Source organism: Oreochromis niloticus, linkage group LG22 (assembly GCF_001858045.2).
Source record: "Oreochromis niloticus isolate F11D_XX linkage group LG22, O_niloticus_UMD_NMBU, whole genome shotgun sequence".
In the NCBI taxonomy this organism is placed as follows: Eukaryota; Metazoa; Chordata; class Actinopteri; order Cichliformes; family Cichlidae; genus Oreochromis; species Oreochromis niloticus.
Window position 1 is genome coordinate 23,521,452 of NC_031985.2, and position 13,569 is coordinate 23,535,020.

General features: G+C 39.4%; 2 protein-coding genes across 3 annotated transcripts; one reads left to right on the forward strand and one right to left on the reverse strand.

Moving 5' to 3' along the window:
• Positions 1–1,007: 1,007 nt before the first annotated feature.
• LOC100692342 (lactose-binding lectin l-2) lies at positions 1,008–2,118 on the reverse strand. Of its 2 annotated transcripts, XM_005478659.3 has the most exons (3): positions 1,928–2,118; positions 1,537–1,609; positions 1,008–1,452 (listed from the first exon to the last, which is right to left on the reverse strand). In XM_005478659.3, the coding sequence occupies exons 1-3, from the start codon at positions 2,013–2,015 to the stop codon at positions 1,176–1,178; spliced, it is 438 nt and encodes a 145-aa protein (XP_005478716.1). In that variant the 5' UTR covers positions 2,016–2,118; the 3' UTR covers positions 1,008–1,175. The 2 variants fall into 2 exon arrangements, with proteins under 2 accessions (XP_005478716.1, XP_003444160.1); XM_003444112.4 differs by having other exon boundaries at positions 1,008–1,609.
• Positions 2,119–6,322: 4,204 nt separating this feature from the next.
• Positions 6,323–7,814, forward strand: LOC109196397 (golgin subfamily A member 6-like protein 22). Its single transcript, XM_019350383.2, has one exon. The coding sequence runs from the start codon at positions 6,500–6,502 to the stop codon at positions 7,562–7,564; it is 1,065 nt and encodes a 354-aa protein (XP_019205928.1). The 5' UTR covers positions 6,323–6,499; the 3' UTR covers positions 7,565–7,814.
• The last annotated feature ends 5,755 nt before the right edge of the window (positions 7,815–13,569 follow it).

The following is a 13,569-nucleotide window of genomic DNA, read 5'->3' on the forward strand; positions in this document are numbered from 1 at the left end:
GAGCCAGACTAAACAGAAGATGAACAAGATCATGCTTTCTGTCACTGACAGGACTGATCTGCACTGCCCAGGTGGGGTCAGGATCTTAAAGATGAACACACAGCCTTTCAATCACCTGTATCACATAAATTGTAACATGTGAAGGTAGATTTTTTTTTTTTAAATTTCAACATATAAATTATTACAAGATAATATGTAACTACTATGTAACAGATATATGACTAGTACAGAGTATCTAACGTGTTATTTATCATGCACACAAGCTTAAAACAATACTCATCATAATGCATCTTAAAGTATTGATAAGTCACCTGTTAATCAATCATCTGACATCAGCAGCATCACACTCACTCTTTTTCTGCTGCCCTCAGGTGGCCACAAAGTAAATAACAGGTACTTGCATTCTAGCTGTGAAAATTCAAATCTTTTCCTCTCAGGAGTGCTCTTCTACATGGCTGAACCCTAAAAAACGTACGCAGCACACTTATAGTAGTATTCTGCTGTCACAGTAAAATAAATCACATTACAAAGATGCTGCTGTATTTGAAGCTTTGGAGTAGAAAGTACTTTGAGAGCTCAACTGAGTAGAAAGGTGCTAAATAAGTACAAGTCCAGTCCATTTAAGTCTCATTGAGCTGATTGTGCAGACAAATATGTGTGTTTGGATTCTGGCCTCTCTGTTATGCACTGGTTACTTTGATCATATTTTGACAGCAGGGTGTGTTAGAGACACTGGCTCTAATGTCCTCCATGCACTGATTTGCTGTTCTGTTCTACTCTGGCCCACTTAAACAGCCCAGGAAGTCCTAGAGCTCCTTATTTGAAAGGATTCTTCTTGCATTTAAATAAGAAAGAAACCAAGATAATAATCACGAAATAAAAGAGATGGTAACTGGCTATTGCTGTGCAACACTTTCATTTTATTGATTTAAAGTGATCCAGAAAAACAAACAAACAAACAAATGCATGATGAAAATACCTGTTTAATATAGTATTACAGAGTCCTTAAATTTCAGTACTCCAGCCTTGCACTTCTGTACTTCTAATATATTTAATTAATAAACATATTAATTAGGATATATTAATATTAACATTGCTAAATTTATTGTGGAGGGACGCTACATGCCAACATAACATCAGGTAAACTGTCTAATGTTGAATTAGTGTCTTATTTTCTAAACACAGGCATTGCGTTTTACACAAACAGAGGGATAACCACGAGAGCATGGTTCGTCATTCCACTTCTTAACAGGACCAAAGTTGTTTAGCACACAGTGTTCGTTTTTTTCCAGGTTGTTTGGCTCGCCTGCAAGCCAGTTAGAATAATGCACCACAGAGCCATCAGACCACATCCATCTGCCCTCCATGTGGATGTCACTGAGTCCAATCCAGGTGGGTGCCTGAGTAGGGTCAGAGTTCCCGATCAGGGATCTGACAAAACTCTCTTCATCACTGGTGTGGATGGACACCAGGTTAGCTCCCTGTGACAAACAGTGGAACTCTGCATTAGCCCAGCTCATTGGTGTAGCTACATACTTATAGCAACGGTTGTTGAAGTACCACCAGAATGGGGGACAGTTTCCACGCAGTAGCTTGAATCGCTGGTTATCTGAAGAAGACAGAAACAAGAAGAGGAACAAGATCATGAATTTTATCAGTGATAGAAACTAAACTGATCTGTACTGCTGAGATTAGATTAATATTTTATTTTTTTATAAGCTTCTTTTCATCATAACTCCACAGTACATGTAGCAGAATAAAGTGAAACATCTGGACCTGGAAAAGAATTCATGCATTTGTGATTATACCAACACATGGGTTAGATCTGCTGGTGCAAAATATTAGAAAAATGATCAAAAATGCATTTAGAGTCTAAACAATAAAGAGGAAATCAAATTAAAGAGGAGCCAGAATATCTGATGCTTACCAAGTTGGAGCTTCACTTCAGTGTCATCAGAAGGAGACTCAGATGGAGCACCCAGAGCCAGACCGAACAAGAAGAGGAGCAAGATCATGTTGGAGCTTTAAGTCTCAAAGTGTGATGAGGAGCTGCTGAAGCTTCTTCCTACAGGATGTTCAGATTTCTGCAGAGTGTTGGTCCTGCTTTCTTTTATAGCTGCCTGAGAGGGTGTTTTCACTGATCACTGAGATATCATTGGTCATTGTCTGGACAAAAGTCAGAAAACATCATAGGAGGCCAAATAAATTTGCTTGATACTCAATAAAAGTCAGTCAATTATAGTTTTATTATATTATAAAAGTATAATTTCTTATTAGAAAAACATCAAACATGTATACCAGTAAGGGGAAATAAAAGTTTGTGAGCTTTTACAGTACATGAAGACAAAAAACTCTCTACATTGTTTTCATTTTTATAACAGTAAATGCACAGAAATAAACTGATTACAGCTGAAAAGAAACATGGAGCAGAGATGACTGTTCATGGTTGACTTGGAGGTCATCAAGTCCAAACTCTGAGATAGCAAACCCCATCAAGGCATCTCACTCTATGGGCAGGATTTACTTTACGGTAGTGATATTGTATTTCAAATATATTCATTTTGTTTAATTTGTTGTTTTTTTAAACATGCTATAAGAAGTTTGTCTTGCAGTAAAAATCTGTCGAAATTCAGTTTTAGTGAAAGAAAAAGACACTTTTTATGGAACAAATGATAAATAAAATATCAAACATGAATTGTGACTTTTATGTTTCACCATCTAAATAGACTTAGGCAATAAAGGCCTATGAGACGCTAAATAGAGCATCTGATTGGTTTCCCTTCATTTCAGAATTTAACAGCAAATAAAACTTGTGACCATCATCTCTCCAACCTGCTGTTTTTCTGCCCTCAGCAACAAATATTTCTGCCTTCGGGCTTGTACATGTTAAAGTGTAATAATATGTTTTTATCTGTTTGTGTACAGTGTCCCACTGTATAGTCAATCAGAAAAGTGCATTGAAGACCTTTTACAGAAACAAAAGGCAGTACAAAGCTGTTTTCACACCTTTGGTCTTCCCCCAAAGAAAAGTTCACACTCCCTTGCTATCTCTTACAGTGGAGAAAAGACAAAAGGCTCCACTACCTGTGGTGCCAGGCTTCCTGTGTGAATGTCCCCGTTTCCTTAGCAGACCCCCACCATCTCTCTAACTGCTTGACCTAAAGCATTACTAATAAACAATGTGACCAAAACATAAATGAAAGAAATTCTAATACAATTCCACCCTTTGATTCTTAAATCAAACTATTAAGAATCACATTAATAACAGAATTTCTTTCCTGACAGTCTGCATATCACATCAACACCATTGTACGTTTAAAGAAGTTTCACAGTGTGCATCCTCACGTCGCTATTCTCTCACCACCCTTTGTTCATCTCCAATTATCCTCAGTTCTCACATGCAAATGATAACAACAATGATACAAAGGAAAGACTCTCTCCAGAATGTCAAATTATGCATGGCAAAGTGAAACAGCATTAGGTGGTCATTCATGGGCAATTGTTGTCAGTCATTTCCAGTCAGGGTCAGGGCTCCTGGTGTCTGTGCTGTTTACAGAGTCATAATTCCATCGCTGATCTCTCTCTGCGCTGTCACTCTTGGAGCTTGGCACACTCGCTTCATCCCTCAGTTTCCGTTCCAATGCAAGCTGTACGTTGAAAGGGCAGAGCACATCGTACACCCCTGTAGTCTTCCTCAACGTCAAGTCACATCACGTGGTAGACTTCCGCAGGCACAAACATCCTCCACTGCAACCACTGAACATCCAAGGTATGGACATTGAGGCTGTGGACAGCTACAGGTACCTTAGTGTTCATCTGAACAACAAACTGGACTGGACTCATAACTCAGATGCCCTCTACAGGAAAGGGCAGAGCAGGCTGTACCTGCTGCTGAGACTCAGGTCGTTTGGAGTGGAGGGCCCACTCCTGAAGACCTTCTATGACTCTGTGGTGGCCTCAGCCATCTTTTATGGAGTGGTCTGCTGGGGCGGCAGCATCTCTGCTGGGGAAAGCAAGAGACTGAACAGGCTGATCCGAAGGGCCAGCTCTGTTCTAGGATGCCCTCTGGACCCAGTGGAGGTGGTGAGTGACAGGAGAATGGTGGCTAAGCTGTCATCCCTGTTGGACAACATCTCCCACCCCATGCAAGAGACTCTGACAGCACTCAGCAGCTCCTTCAGTGGCAGGCTGCGGCACCCACGGTGCGGGACGGAGAGATTTCGCAGGTCTTTCCTCCCCACTGCTGTCAGACTCCACAACAAAGACTTTTGCAGCTGATCAAACCCTCACACGTGCAATAAGACTGCTATATGTGCAATTCTTTCTCTGACAAAGTTGTACTTTTGTATTTTCTTACTCAGTTGTATATAGTATTTGTATTCTATTTTATTCTATTATATATATTATTCTATTTTTATGCTATTGTATATAGTATTTTATTTTATTTTATTGCATTCCAGTGTTTCTAATTTCTGCTACATAACTTTGCACTTTTGCTGTAAAAAAACAAATTTCCCACCTGCAGGTGGGAAACTGGGACTAATAAAGGGGGACTAATAAAGGTCATCTTTATCTTTATCTTTACGTCGTCTTTATTTGGATTTCACTGTTGTTCAAAATCTCCTCATGACGATTTCTAGGAAGCCAAGTGGTACAGCCCTCTGTCTTAACTCCTCTCTGGGTTGTCAGCTGGGCTGGAAATGGTCCCTGTTTTTCACTGGTCCTCTGTCCCAAAAGCTCATGCAAACCTAGGATGTTGCTGTCACCTTTCTGCTCCTGTAAAAAAAAAACATACACACATACATCCACCCTTTTGTCACATCTGGGTGGGGTGGAGTAGGTAGGTGCAATCTTATGTATTGGTATCCAGTCAGTCCCCCATGCAACATGCAGCACCTGTACATAAAAGGCCAAAGCAGACACTGTACTTCCTCCTCAGGAGGCTGAGGTCCTTCAACATCTGCAGGAAGCTCCTGAGGATGTTTTATCAGTCGGTGGTTGCAGGAGTACTGTTCTATGCTGTGGTGTGCTGGGGGAGCAGCACAGCAAAGAAGGACTCATCCAGGCTGGAAAAACGAATCAGGAAGGCTGGCTCTGTGGTCGGCATGAAGCTGGACACTTTGGTGACAGTGGCAGAGAAAAGGACATTAAAGAAACTGCTGGACATTATGGACAATGCTGGGCATCCTCTGCACACGGTGGTAAATAATCAGAGGAGCCTATTCAGCGACAGGTTGCTTCTCTCAAAGTCAAGAACCAACAGGCTTAAAAACTCCTTTGTCCCACACGCCATCAAACTGTTTAACTCCTCGTTGGAGGGGAGAGGGAGGGGAAACAGGAGGACAAAGGAGGGCGGGAACAACTGAGCTGTAGTGCCTTTTCACTGTGCAATATTTGCAATATTTTTTTATATTCGACTTTTTTTGTGGGGCAAATAATATTGACACCAGTCATTTTGTGTTTTTCTGAAATTATTCTGTTATTGTGTACAAAATATTTTAAAAATTAAGCTATAGGGAAATCCTCTGGTTGAAAATCCTGTTTAAAAAAAAAGCACTTGGGACAATTGTGCTGGTGACAGCTTTTGTTATAATATCAATAATATTTATATGAATATGGGATACTGTTACATGTTTGCATAGACTTTTGTGGAATATGGAGACACTCCTGGCATTATATGAGCAAAGTGAGACTCATTTTTTAGGGTTTGTGGAGATGAGTGTGAGGATCCAAACAATCCCTGTCAGTGATGGAGAAGCTTTGATGAATAAATTTGGTAAAAAGTTCACCAGCATGAAGGAAATGAAGTTCTCAAACTTTCCTTAGGAGGACCCCAGCACGCCTGCTTAAAGAAAAGTAAGTGTGCTGATGTGGATGCTTGCAGCGACTGCTGTATAGAGGCCATCCTGCTATACATGACACACATCAGTGTCATAATTGTTAGTTTAGTCACGTGTTTGTTTATTATCCTCATTGTTTTATCAGGGACTGTTTGCAAACATCTCAGAGAGAGGAGACACCAGCATCTGAACAGAGACTCAAACCAGCAACCTGCAGCTCCCTGCTTGGCTGCTCCAGTTTTCTCCTCACTCATGTTGCTCACCAGTGATTTCTAGCTGCCCACCCACACAGCAGGCTAGAATATGCACTGAGCCTCAGCACCATGGTTGTAATACTTGGACATGTTTTCTTTATTGAATAATGAACCAGACCCCAAAAAGTAAACAGCTGTTATTGCTAGGCAACGGGAGCAGCATTTGGTGATGCAGCACCTGACATTCCTGACCATGTGGGCGGAGCATGCATGACATGGAATGTTTAGTAGAACTGTGCAACACAAGCACTTAGTTACAGCATTTTTCATTGTATCCAGACACAGTTAGAGACACATCTACAGCAGCATCTCTGTGCAGGACAAACGACAGTTGAAGATATAAAACATCGAAAACTTCACTTCACTTCTCTACAATACTTTGGTTCCTTTGTTTAAAAGGCCAAAATGAAACAAGGGAGATCGAGAAGAGGATTGGCGAGTGCTTCACCATACAGTACAGTGAAGTCTGAGCTGATTAACCTACGAGAGGAATTTCAAATAATACAGGCTGAAAATGTCAAATTAAGAGAAGAGGCAGAAAAATCAAGAGGAGAAGCTAAAAATTCAAAGTTTGAAACTGAAGTAGTATTGCAGGAATTACTGCATGTGGGTCTAAAACTTAAAGGAGAGAAGATGGAAAAACAACGGGCAGAAAATGAGAATGAAAATATAAAGAAAGAACTGTTGGAAGCTGAAAAAGCATTGGAGGAAGAGAAAACCACAGCACAAGAAGCCAAAAATAAATATCAAACCGCAAAGGAGGCAGAAAACGTGATGCAGGAATTACAGGAGGTGCAGAAAGATTTTGAAGAGGAAAAGAGGAAAATGCAGTTGGCAACACAAGAAGCTGAAAATGTAATGGCTGAAGCTGAAATAGTAAGGAAGAAATTACTGCATGTAAAGCAACAACTTGAAGAGGAGAAAAAACGTAAACATGAGGCAGAAAATGAGATTGAAAATATGAAGAAAGAATTGTTGGAAGTTCAAAAAGCATTGGAGGAAGAGAAAATGAAAATACAGGAAGCAAAGAAAGAAATGGAAAATACAAAGAGTTACACTCAAAACATGAAGAAGAAGTTGCTGGAAACACAGGAAGCAATAGAAAAAGAGACACGTGGAAAATGGGAGGCAAAACAGGAAAGTGAAACTCTGAAGAAGGAACTGATGAAAGTGCAAGAAGAACTTGCAGAAGAGAAAATTGAGGTGAAGGTATTCAAGAAAGAAATGACAGGCTCTGCGAGGACCAAGAAAGACTGCAAAGATGCACTTAAAGAAATACGAAAGCACAAAAAGGAAGCTAAAGAGCTCCTCAAACAGAAAGTGAAAGTGGCCAAACAGGAGCTGAAAGAAAAATTTAAAGACGCCGAGGAGCAGCTAAACAAAACGTTGAAAGAGCTGAAGGCAAAAGAAAAAGAAAAGAAAGCCGAGGAGACGAGGGGATTCTGGAGCAGACTGCTGAGAAAGAACTGACCCAGCAGCATCAAGTTGAAGGAGATCAATAGTTTCTTCCTCCTTCCCCCTCTCTCCACCTTTCTTTCACCCCATCCTTCTTCTTCTCTCTCTCCTCTCTCATCTTCTCTACTCTCACCTCTCACCTTTAACCCACTTTCTCTTTCACCGTCCCTCTCCTCCTAAAAATCCCCCCAAACTTTACTTGGGACGTTTGTTTGTTTTTTAAAAACTCTAATCTGAATACATGTCCTGAAATACACAAATAAAATTGCCATAACTTGACCTCATGTTGCCTGCTTCTTTTCTTGTGTGTCTGTGGATGTAAAACAGTAACACACTTTCTGCTCTGTGTGTCTTGTAAATAAATGTAATATATTTTAAAATGCAGTGCAAAAAACTTCTGCTCTAAATCTTTTTTTAGGAAAAAGCTTCTTTTTTTTGCCCCTTCCTGATTTCTTATGTTTTAACATGTTTGTTACACTTACATGTTTCCGATTTCAAGTGTTAACACAGATGGTCAGAGTAAATACAGATTATAGTTTTTAAATGATGATTTCATTTAGTTTGGGAAAAAAGCTCTCCAACTTTACCTCATGTGAAAAAGTAATTTCCTTCTAAACCTAATAAGTGGTTTTGTCATCTAGCAAGAACTGCAATCAAGCATTTGCAATAACTGGTGATGAGTGTTTTACAGCGCTGTGGAGGAATTTTGGTCCACTCTTCTTTGCATAATTGTTTTCATTCGGCCACTTTGGAGGGTTTTCCAGCATAGGCTGAGTTTTTAAGGTCATGCTAAATCATCTCAATCTGATTCCAGTCTGCACTTTGACCAGGCCAAAACCTCCATTTTGTTTTTTGAGCCATTCAGAGATGATCTTGCTGCTGTGTTTTGCATTATTGTCCTGGTGCACTTGAGCTTCAGGGCACATTAAATGAGACAAGTGAGGCCATCAGGTTTTCCACATTTTCTGGATAATGGCCCTCATCGTGGTTCAATTCCCAAAGCGTTTGAATTGCCTTTGTAACCCTTTCCAGACTGATAGAGTTCAGTGTTTCTTAGCTCTTTCTTTAGATGTCCATGATGTTGCTTTCTAAGATCTTGTAGTCACCGTCACTTTGTCAGACACGTTCTAGTTAAGTGATTTCTTGACTAAAATGTTCTGGCCATATTCCAACCTGGGTGTTGCTCATGAAGTCATCTCTATAAAAAAATGTGATTAATCACTGTTGATTGTTGATTTAACACATTGGTGTAATTACTTTTTACATAGAGACAGAGGTTTGGACAGCTGATGGGTCTGTCTAGCAGAAACCCGCCGCTGGAACGAGACAATTTGACTACACAGCAAAAGCACTGAACACCAAGTAGGCAAAGTTCTTTGTGTTACTCATGCATGAGGGAGAGGACTGGACGAGCGCCGTTCCTTCGCCTGACCTCAGTTGCTCTTGTCTGCTCCCTCGTAACACTGCTCCTTTATTGAGGTTACATGCATATGCATAGGTTCATTAACATATGAGTCTTACATAGATATGTACATGTAACCAGAGAGTACCGTGTCTGTGTGTGTGTGTGTGTGTGTGTGTGTGCTAACAAAACACACACAGCGAAGGCAAAAAAATATTCATCAATCATCAAGATTTTTGCGCCATCTTTAGGTGGCATGTTCTTTGCAGACCTGTTTTTCGTCTTTGTAGCTTTTGAAAAGCAAAAGTTTCATCTAATTTCACATTATGAAAAATATGATTAAAGTGTATACAACAAAAAGAAGACATTACGTGTCTCAGCTATCAAAAAAAGTGAGGTTAGGGAGTGAGTCTGACAAGAAATTGAAGTACATAAATAACCACTACAAGCACATCTGCTCAGCTGTTTGCAGACACTGGGCAATGGCTTGAATTAGCATGTGTACGCAGGGGTGTAATTTCCAGGGGGGTTAGGGGGGTTATGACTCCCCCAATAATCAGTCCCAACCAATATAACCCCCCCCCCCCCAATAAAATTATAAATTACCTTGCATAAATAGGCTGTTGATTGTCTTTACTCATTTCAGGTATTACCAGCAAAATAGTTGCATGTTTAATCATCTGGGAATTTACCCAGATTTATTTATTTATTTAGACAGAGATCTTGACCCCCCAACGTTCAGCACAAAGTTACGCTGATGTGTGTACGTCATGAAGTCTGTTGGTTAATACTTTATAGTAACTAAAACCAGGACTTGAAACTGAATATCAGATTCCTGATGAAGGCTCTTAGGGTCCTGTTGATCTTGTATTATTCTAGGCATTCCAGGATCCATCTGTGGGCCACTGAGTTGTAGTCTTTCTTGTAGTCAATCCATGTGGTGCCCATGTTGGTTGGTCTGGCTTCATAAAGCTTCAACATGATCCTGCTCCTCATTTTTGTTCAGCCTGGCTCTGGGTGCTCCTCCTGAGTCTCCGGCTGATGACAATGAAGTGACGCAACAACTTTGTAACTGAGAAAAAGATCCTAGATAAATATCAATGGTATTTAACGTAGCTGTACATAATGTTACATCTCTGAGATGGCTATGAGTCATATTTCTCTAATGGTTCAAATGTTATTTGTGAAGAAATTCAAGAAGTCATTACTAGTTAAGGTTAAAGGAAGGCTTGATTTAACAGGCCTCTGACTGTTTTTCAGCCTGGCTACAGTGCTGCAGAGAAACCTAGGGTTGTTCTTATTTTCTTCACTCAGTGATGAATAGTAACATACGCTAGCTTAGGGAGGAAATTAAATAAAGCCACAAGCTATTTTTCCAAGCTAAATGATGATCTTCTAAATTGGTCAGATGCCATTTCCTCTCTAGTTTACAAGCTAGGTGCGTCTTTGAGAGTTATGCTAGGGAGTCCAGTACGTCTGAGGTTTTCTTTTTTAGTGGAGCTACAGTATCCAGAGTCATACACAGTGAAGATCATAAAATTATTAACAAGATAATCAACCTCTGTGAAAGTAGCATTCAGGTAGCTGGTTTGCACTGTGTTGGCACCTGGCATTGAAGAAGATAAAAGTGGATGAATTATATCCTTAAACGTAATTAGAGCACTATCAAAAATACATCTACTGTGATAAAAAAAACTTCCCACTGCTTTGGCGAATCCATTACTGTAAATCTAAATGTTGTTAATAAATGATCAGACAAAAGAGGGTTTTAAGGAAATCCCTTTAAATGTTCAGTTTCCACGTCATATGTCAGAAAAAGATCTAAAGTGTGATTAAAGTGATGGCTATGGTCTTCTACATTTTGAGAGAAAACAACTGATTCTTATGAATTTAAATGCCATGTTGACAATGTTATTTTTAGTAGGTACACGGATGTTAAAATCACCCACTAATCAGATAAAAAGTGGAGAAATTGGACAGAAACTATATAAATAACAGCAAATAAAACTGGTTTTCAAGTTTTCCAGCTAGCGTAGACAAGACTAAGTGTCAGGATTTCAAATGAAATAAAACTGTGTTTGGGTGTACCCCTCATGTCACACTATGACAGCTGGGAAACAGAGACTTGGATAAGTGGAGGATATGGATGGATGGGTGCTAAAATGTTTGCATATACTGTAAATATCCCAAAGGACACCGTATACAATAGCAAAGGGAAAAAAATTGTGTATAAATCTTACAACTATGAAAATAGGTTTTTTAAAATGCCTCTAAGCAGGCCTGCCACAATAAGCTCAATTCAATATGCCTTTACTGTTAAAAAAAGAGTGGAGAGGGTTTGCTTTGACTTTATTTAGTAGAAAAGCTCACAGACTTATATTCCCTGATATTCCTATAACCTATTTTGTTTATCATTTTACTGATAAAGGTTTTTTATGATATAATAAAACTACAATTGCTGAGACAAAGAAAACAGTAAAGTTCACCTGAAAGTGCCAGAGTTCAACTACTGTTGAATTAGGTGTTGTCCTTCAGAATTTATTTTTAACCCCATACACATCAATTCATTTTTATTGTTTAAAAATACAGAGCAGATAGGCAGAGGTAAGATTTTGGAACTACTGAAGGATGTTGGTCAAACTACTTTACATTATCTAAAAAACACTGTATTTAATTTTCTTTCTATCAACCCCTCACTAGTAAGACCAAAAAGATGTTATGTCAGTGTTGTATTGTGTTTAGTCTGTGCTTTTTGAAGTAATGCCAAGCCATGTTAGAGGGGGCGATAGACTAAAAAACAAAAACCATTTTGGATTGTGACTGGGGACACTGAGTCTAAGTGGAGCATGTTCTGCAACTCCACTGATGAGGCTGCTGCAACAAGCTGGAGCTTCAAAGTTGTTGATGCCTGTTGTGGCAGTAATCCCAGAACGAGAAAGTGGATACCAGAGGTTTACTGAACCATCAGGCTGAAGAAGAAGTCTTATTGGGTTTGGTTAGCTTGTGGGAATCCACAGGCAGCTGAAAGGTACCGGCAGGCCAAGTGGAATGAGGCTCTGAGACCATGGAACAAGACTTTTGGTCCGCTTCAAAGTGATTCTAGCAAGCCCTCAGATGACTGAAGAGGGGGAAGCTGTGCTTTAATTACACTGTATAAAGTGGTAGTGGGATGCTACTGACATCAACTGAGGATATAGTCAAGCAGTGGAAGGAACATTTTGAGGATCTCCTCAAACCCACTGTCATACCTTATATACTGGAAGCCTAGACAGCTTGCCTACCACTGGGAGTGAGGTCACAGCAATTGCTCAGTGGCAGGAACTATTGGATGAATAATATTCGCCCTAAAGGCTCTGGATGTTGTAGGGCTGTCCTGGTTGACACGTCTCTGCAACATTGCGTGGAGGTGCCTCTGTTTTTTTTTGTTTTTAAAAAAAAATCGTCTTCCGTCTGTTGTTGCCACACGCATGACCTGGGCTCCACTGTTTGTCTGAGAGAGCCAACCTGGTGTCTATCCACAGTGAGGGGGAAGAAAATGTTGTGAAATCATTTTTCTTAATGTCTCACAACTCCACAAACCATTAATGTGGCATTAAATGCTTATTTAAGAACGAAACTTCAGTAAACGGAAATAGTGGAAGTTAAGATGAGAGCTGGGGGAAGAACAAAGCTTTTAGATAGCAACAACGTTGCTTATTTGTCTTCATTTTTTAGTTTTTTAATTATTATTTTTACCTGAAATCAATAGACATTAATTTAAGATCGACCTGTGTGTGAACTACATTTGAAGCTATGATGAAGTGATAATGGAAGTGTGCTTTTTTTGGAAGATTTTGTATTGCTACTACATTGTCAACTATTCTAATAATCAGTTAATCTGTATGAAAAAAGTCTCAATTCTCTGATTCATGGTTCTCAAATAAAGCTTATTTTTTTTCCATTCAGTTCAGTTCAATTCAGTTTTTTTTTATATAGCAACAGCTGCCTCAAGGTCCTTTTCCTTTTCTCTTCTCTGAAAGTAAACTAAATATGTTGTAATTGTGGGCAGAAACACATTTGACAACACCAGCTTGAGTTTCTTCAAAGCTGCCGTTCACTGCAGCCCTGTTCAAAAAAAATTTGCACTAAACATATTTTTGTTCTGCCCTCTCCCGTGGAGCATTTGCCTTTCTTTACCCTAAAGGAGTTGAAATGTTTTATCCATGGTTGCTCATAAACGTTAATCCAAATGTGTTAAAAGAATAACTATAAAAAAAAAAGGTTTGGTGATAAAATATTGCATCGCCCAGTTCGGCTGAAGGTTGTACACTATTCTTCAAGAACCTTCCACATAGATGGTTTGGCCCCCTTATCTCCATCTTGCCTTCTTTCCCTACCACAATAACAACTCCATTGTGACCAAACTGTTTCTTGAGTTGTTAGCACATTGGATTATTGATTAAAGGTATTGACATAATCATCATCTCTTGTTTCTGAAACTCAGTTCTGGGATAAAACTAAACTTCCCTGAATAACTGAGGGTTAACAAATTAAATCAGTCAGTATTATTAAGTAGATTAACAATTATCTACTCACAAACACGAGTTAGAATGATTCAATTTCTATCAGTAATTTGTTA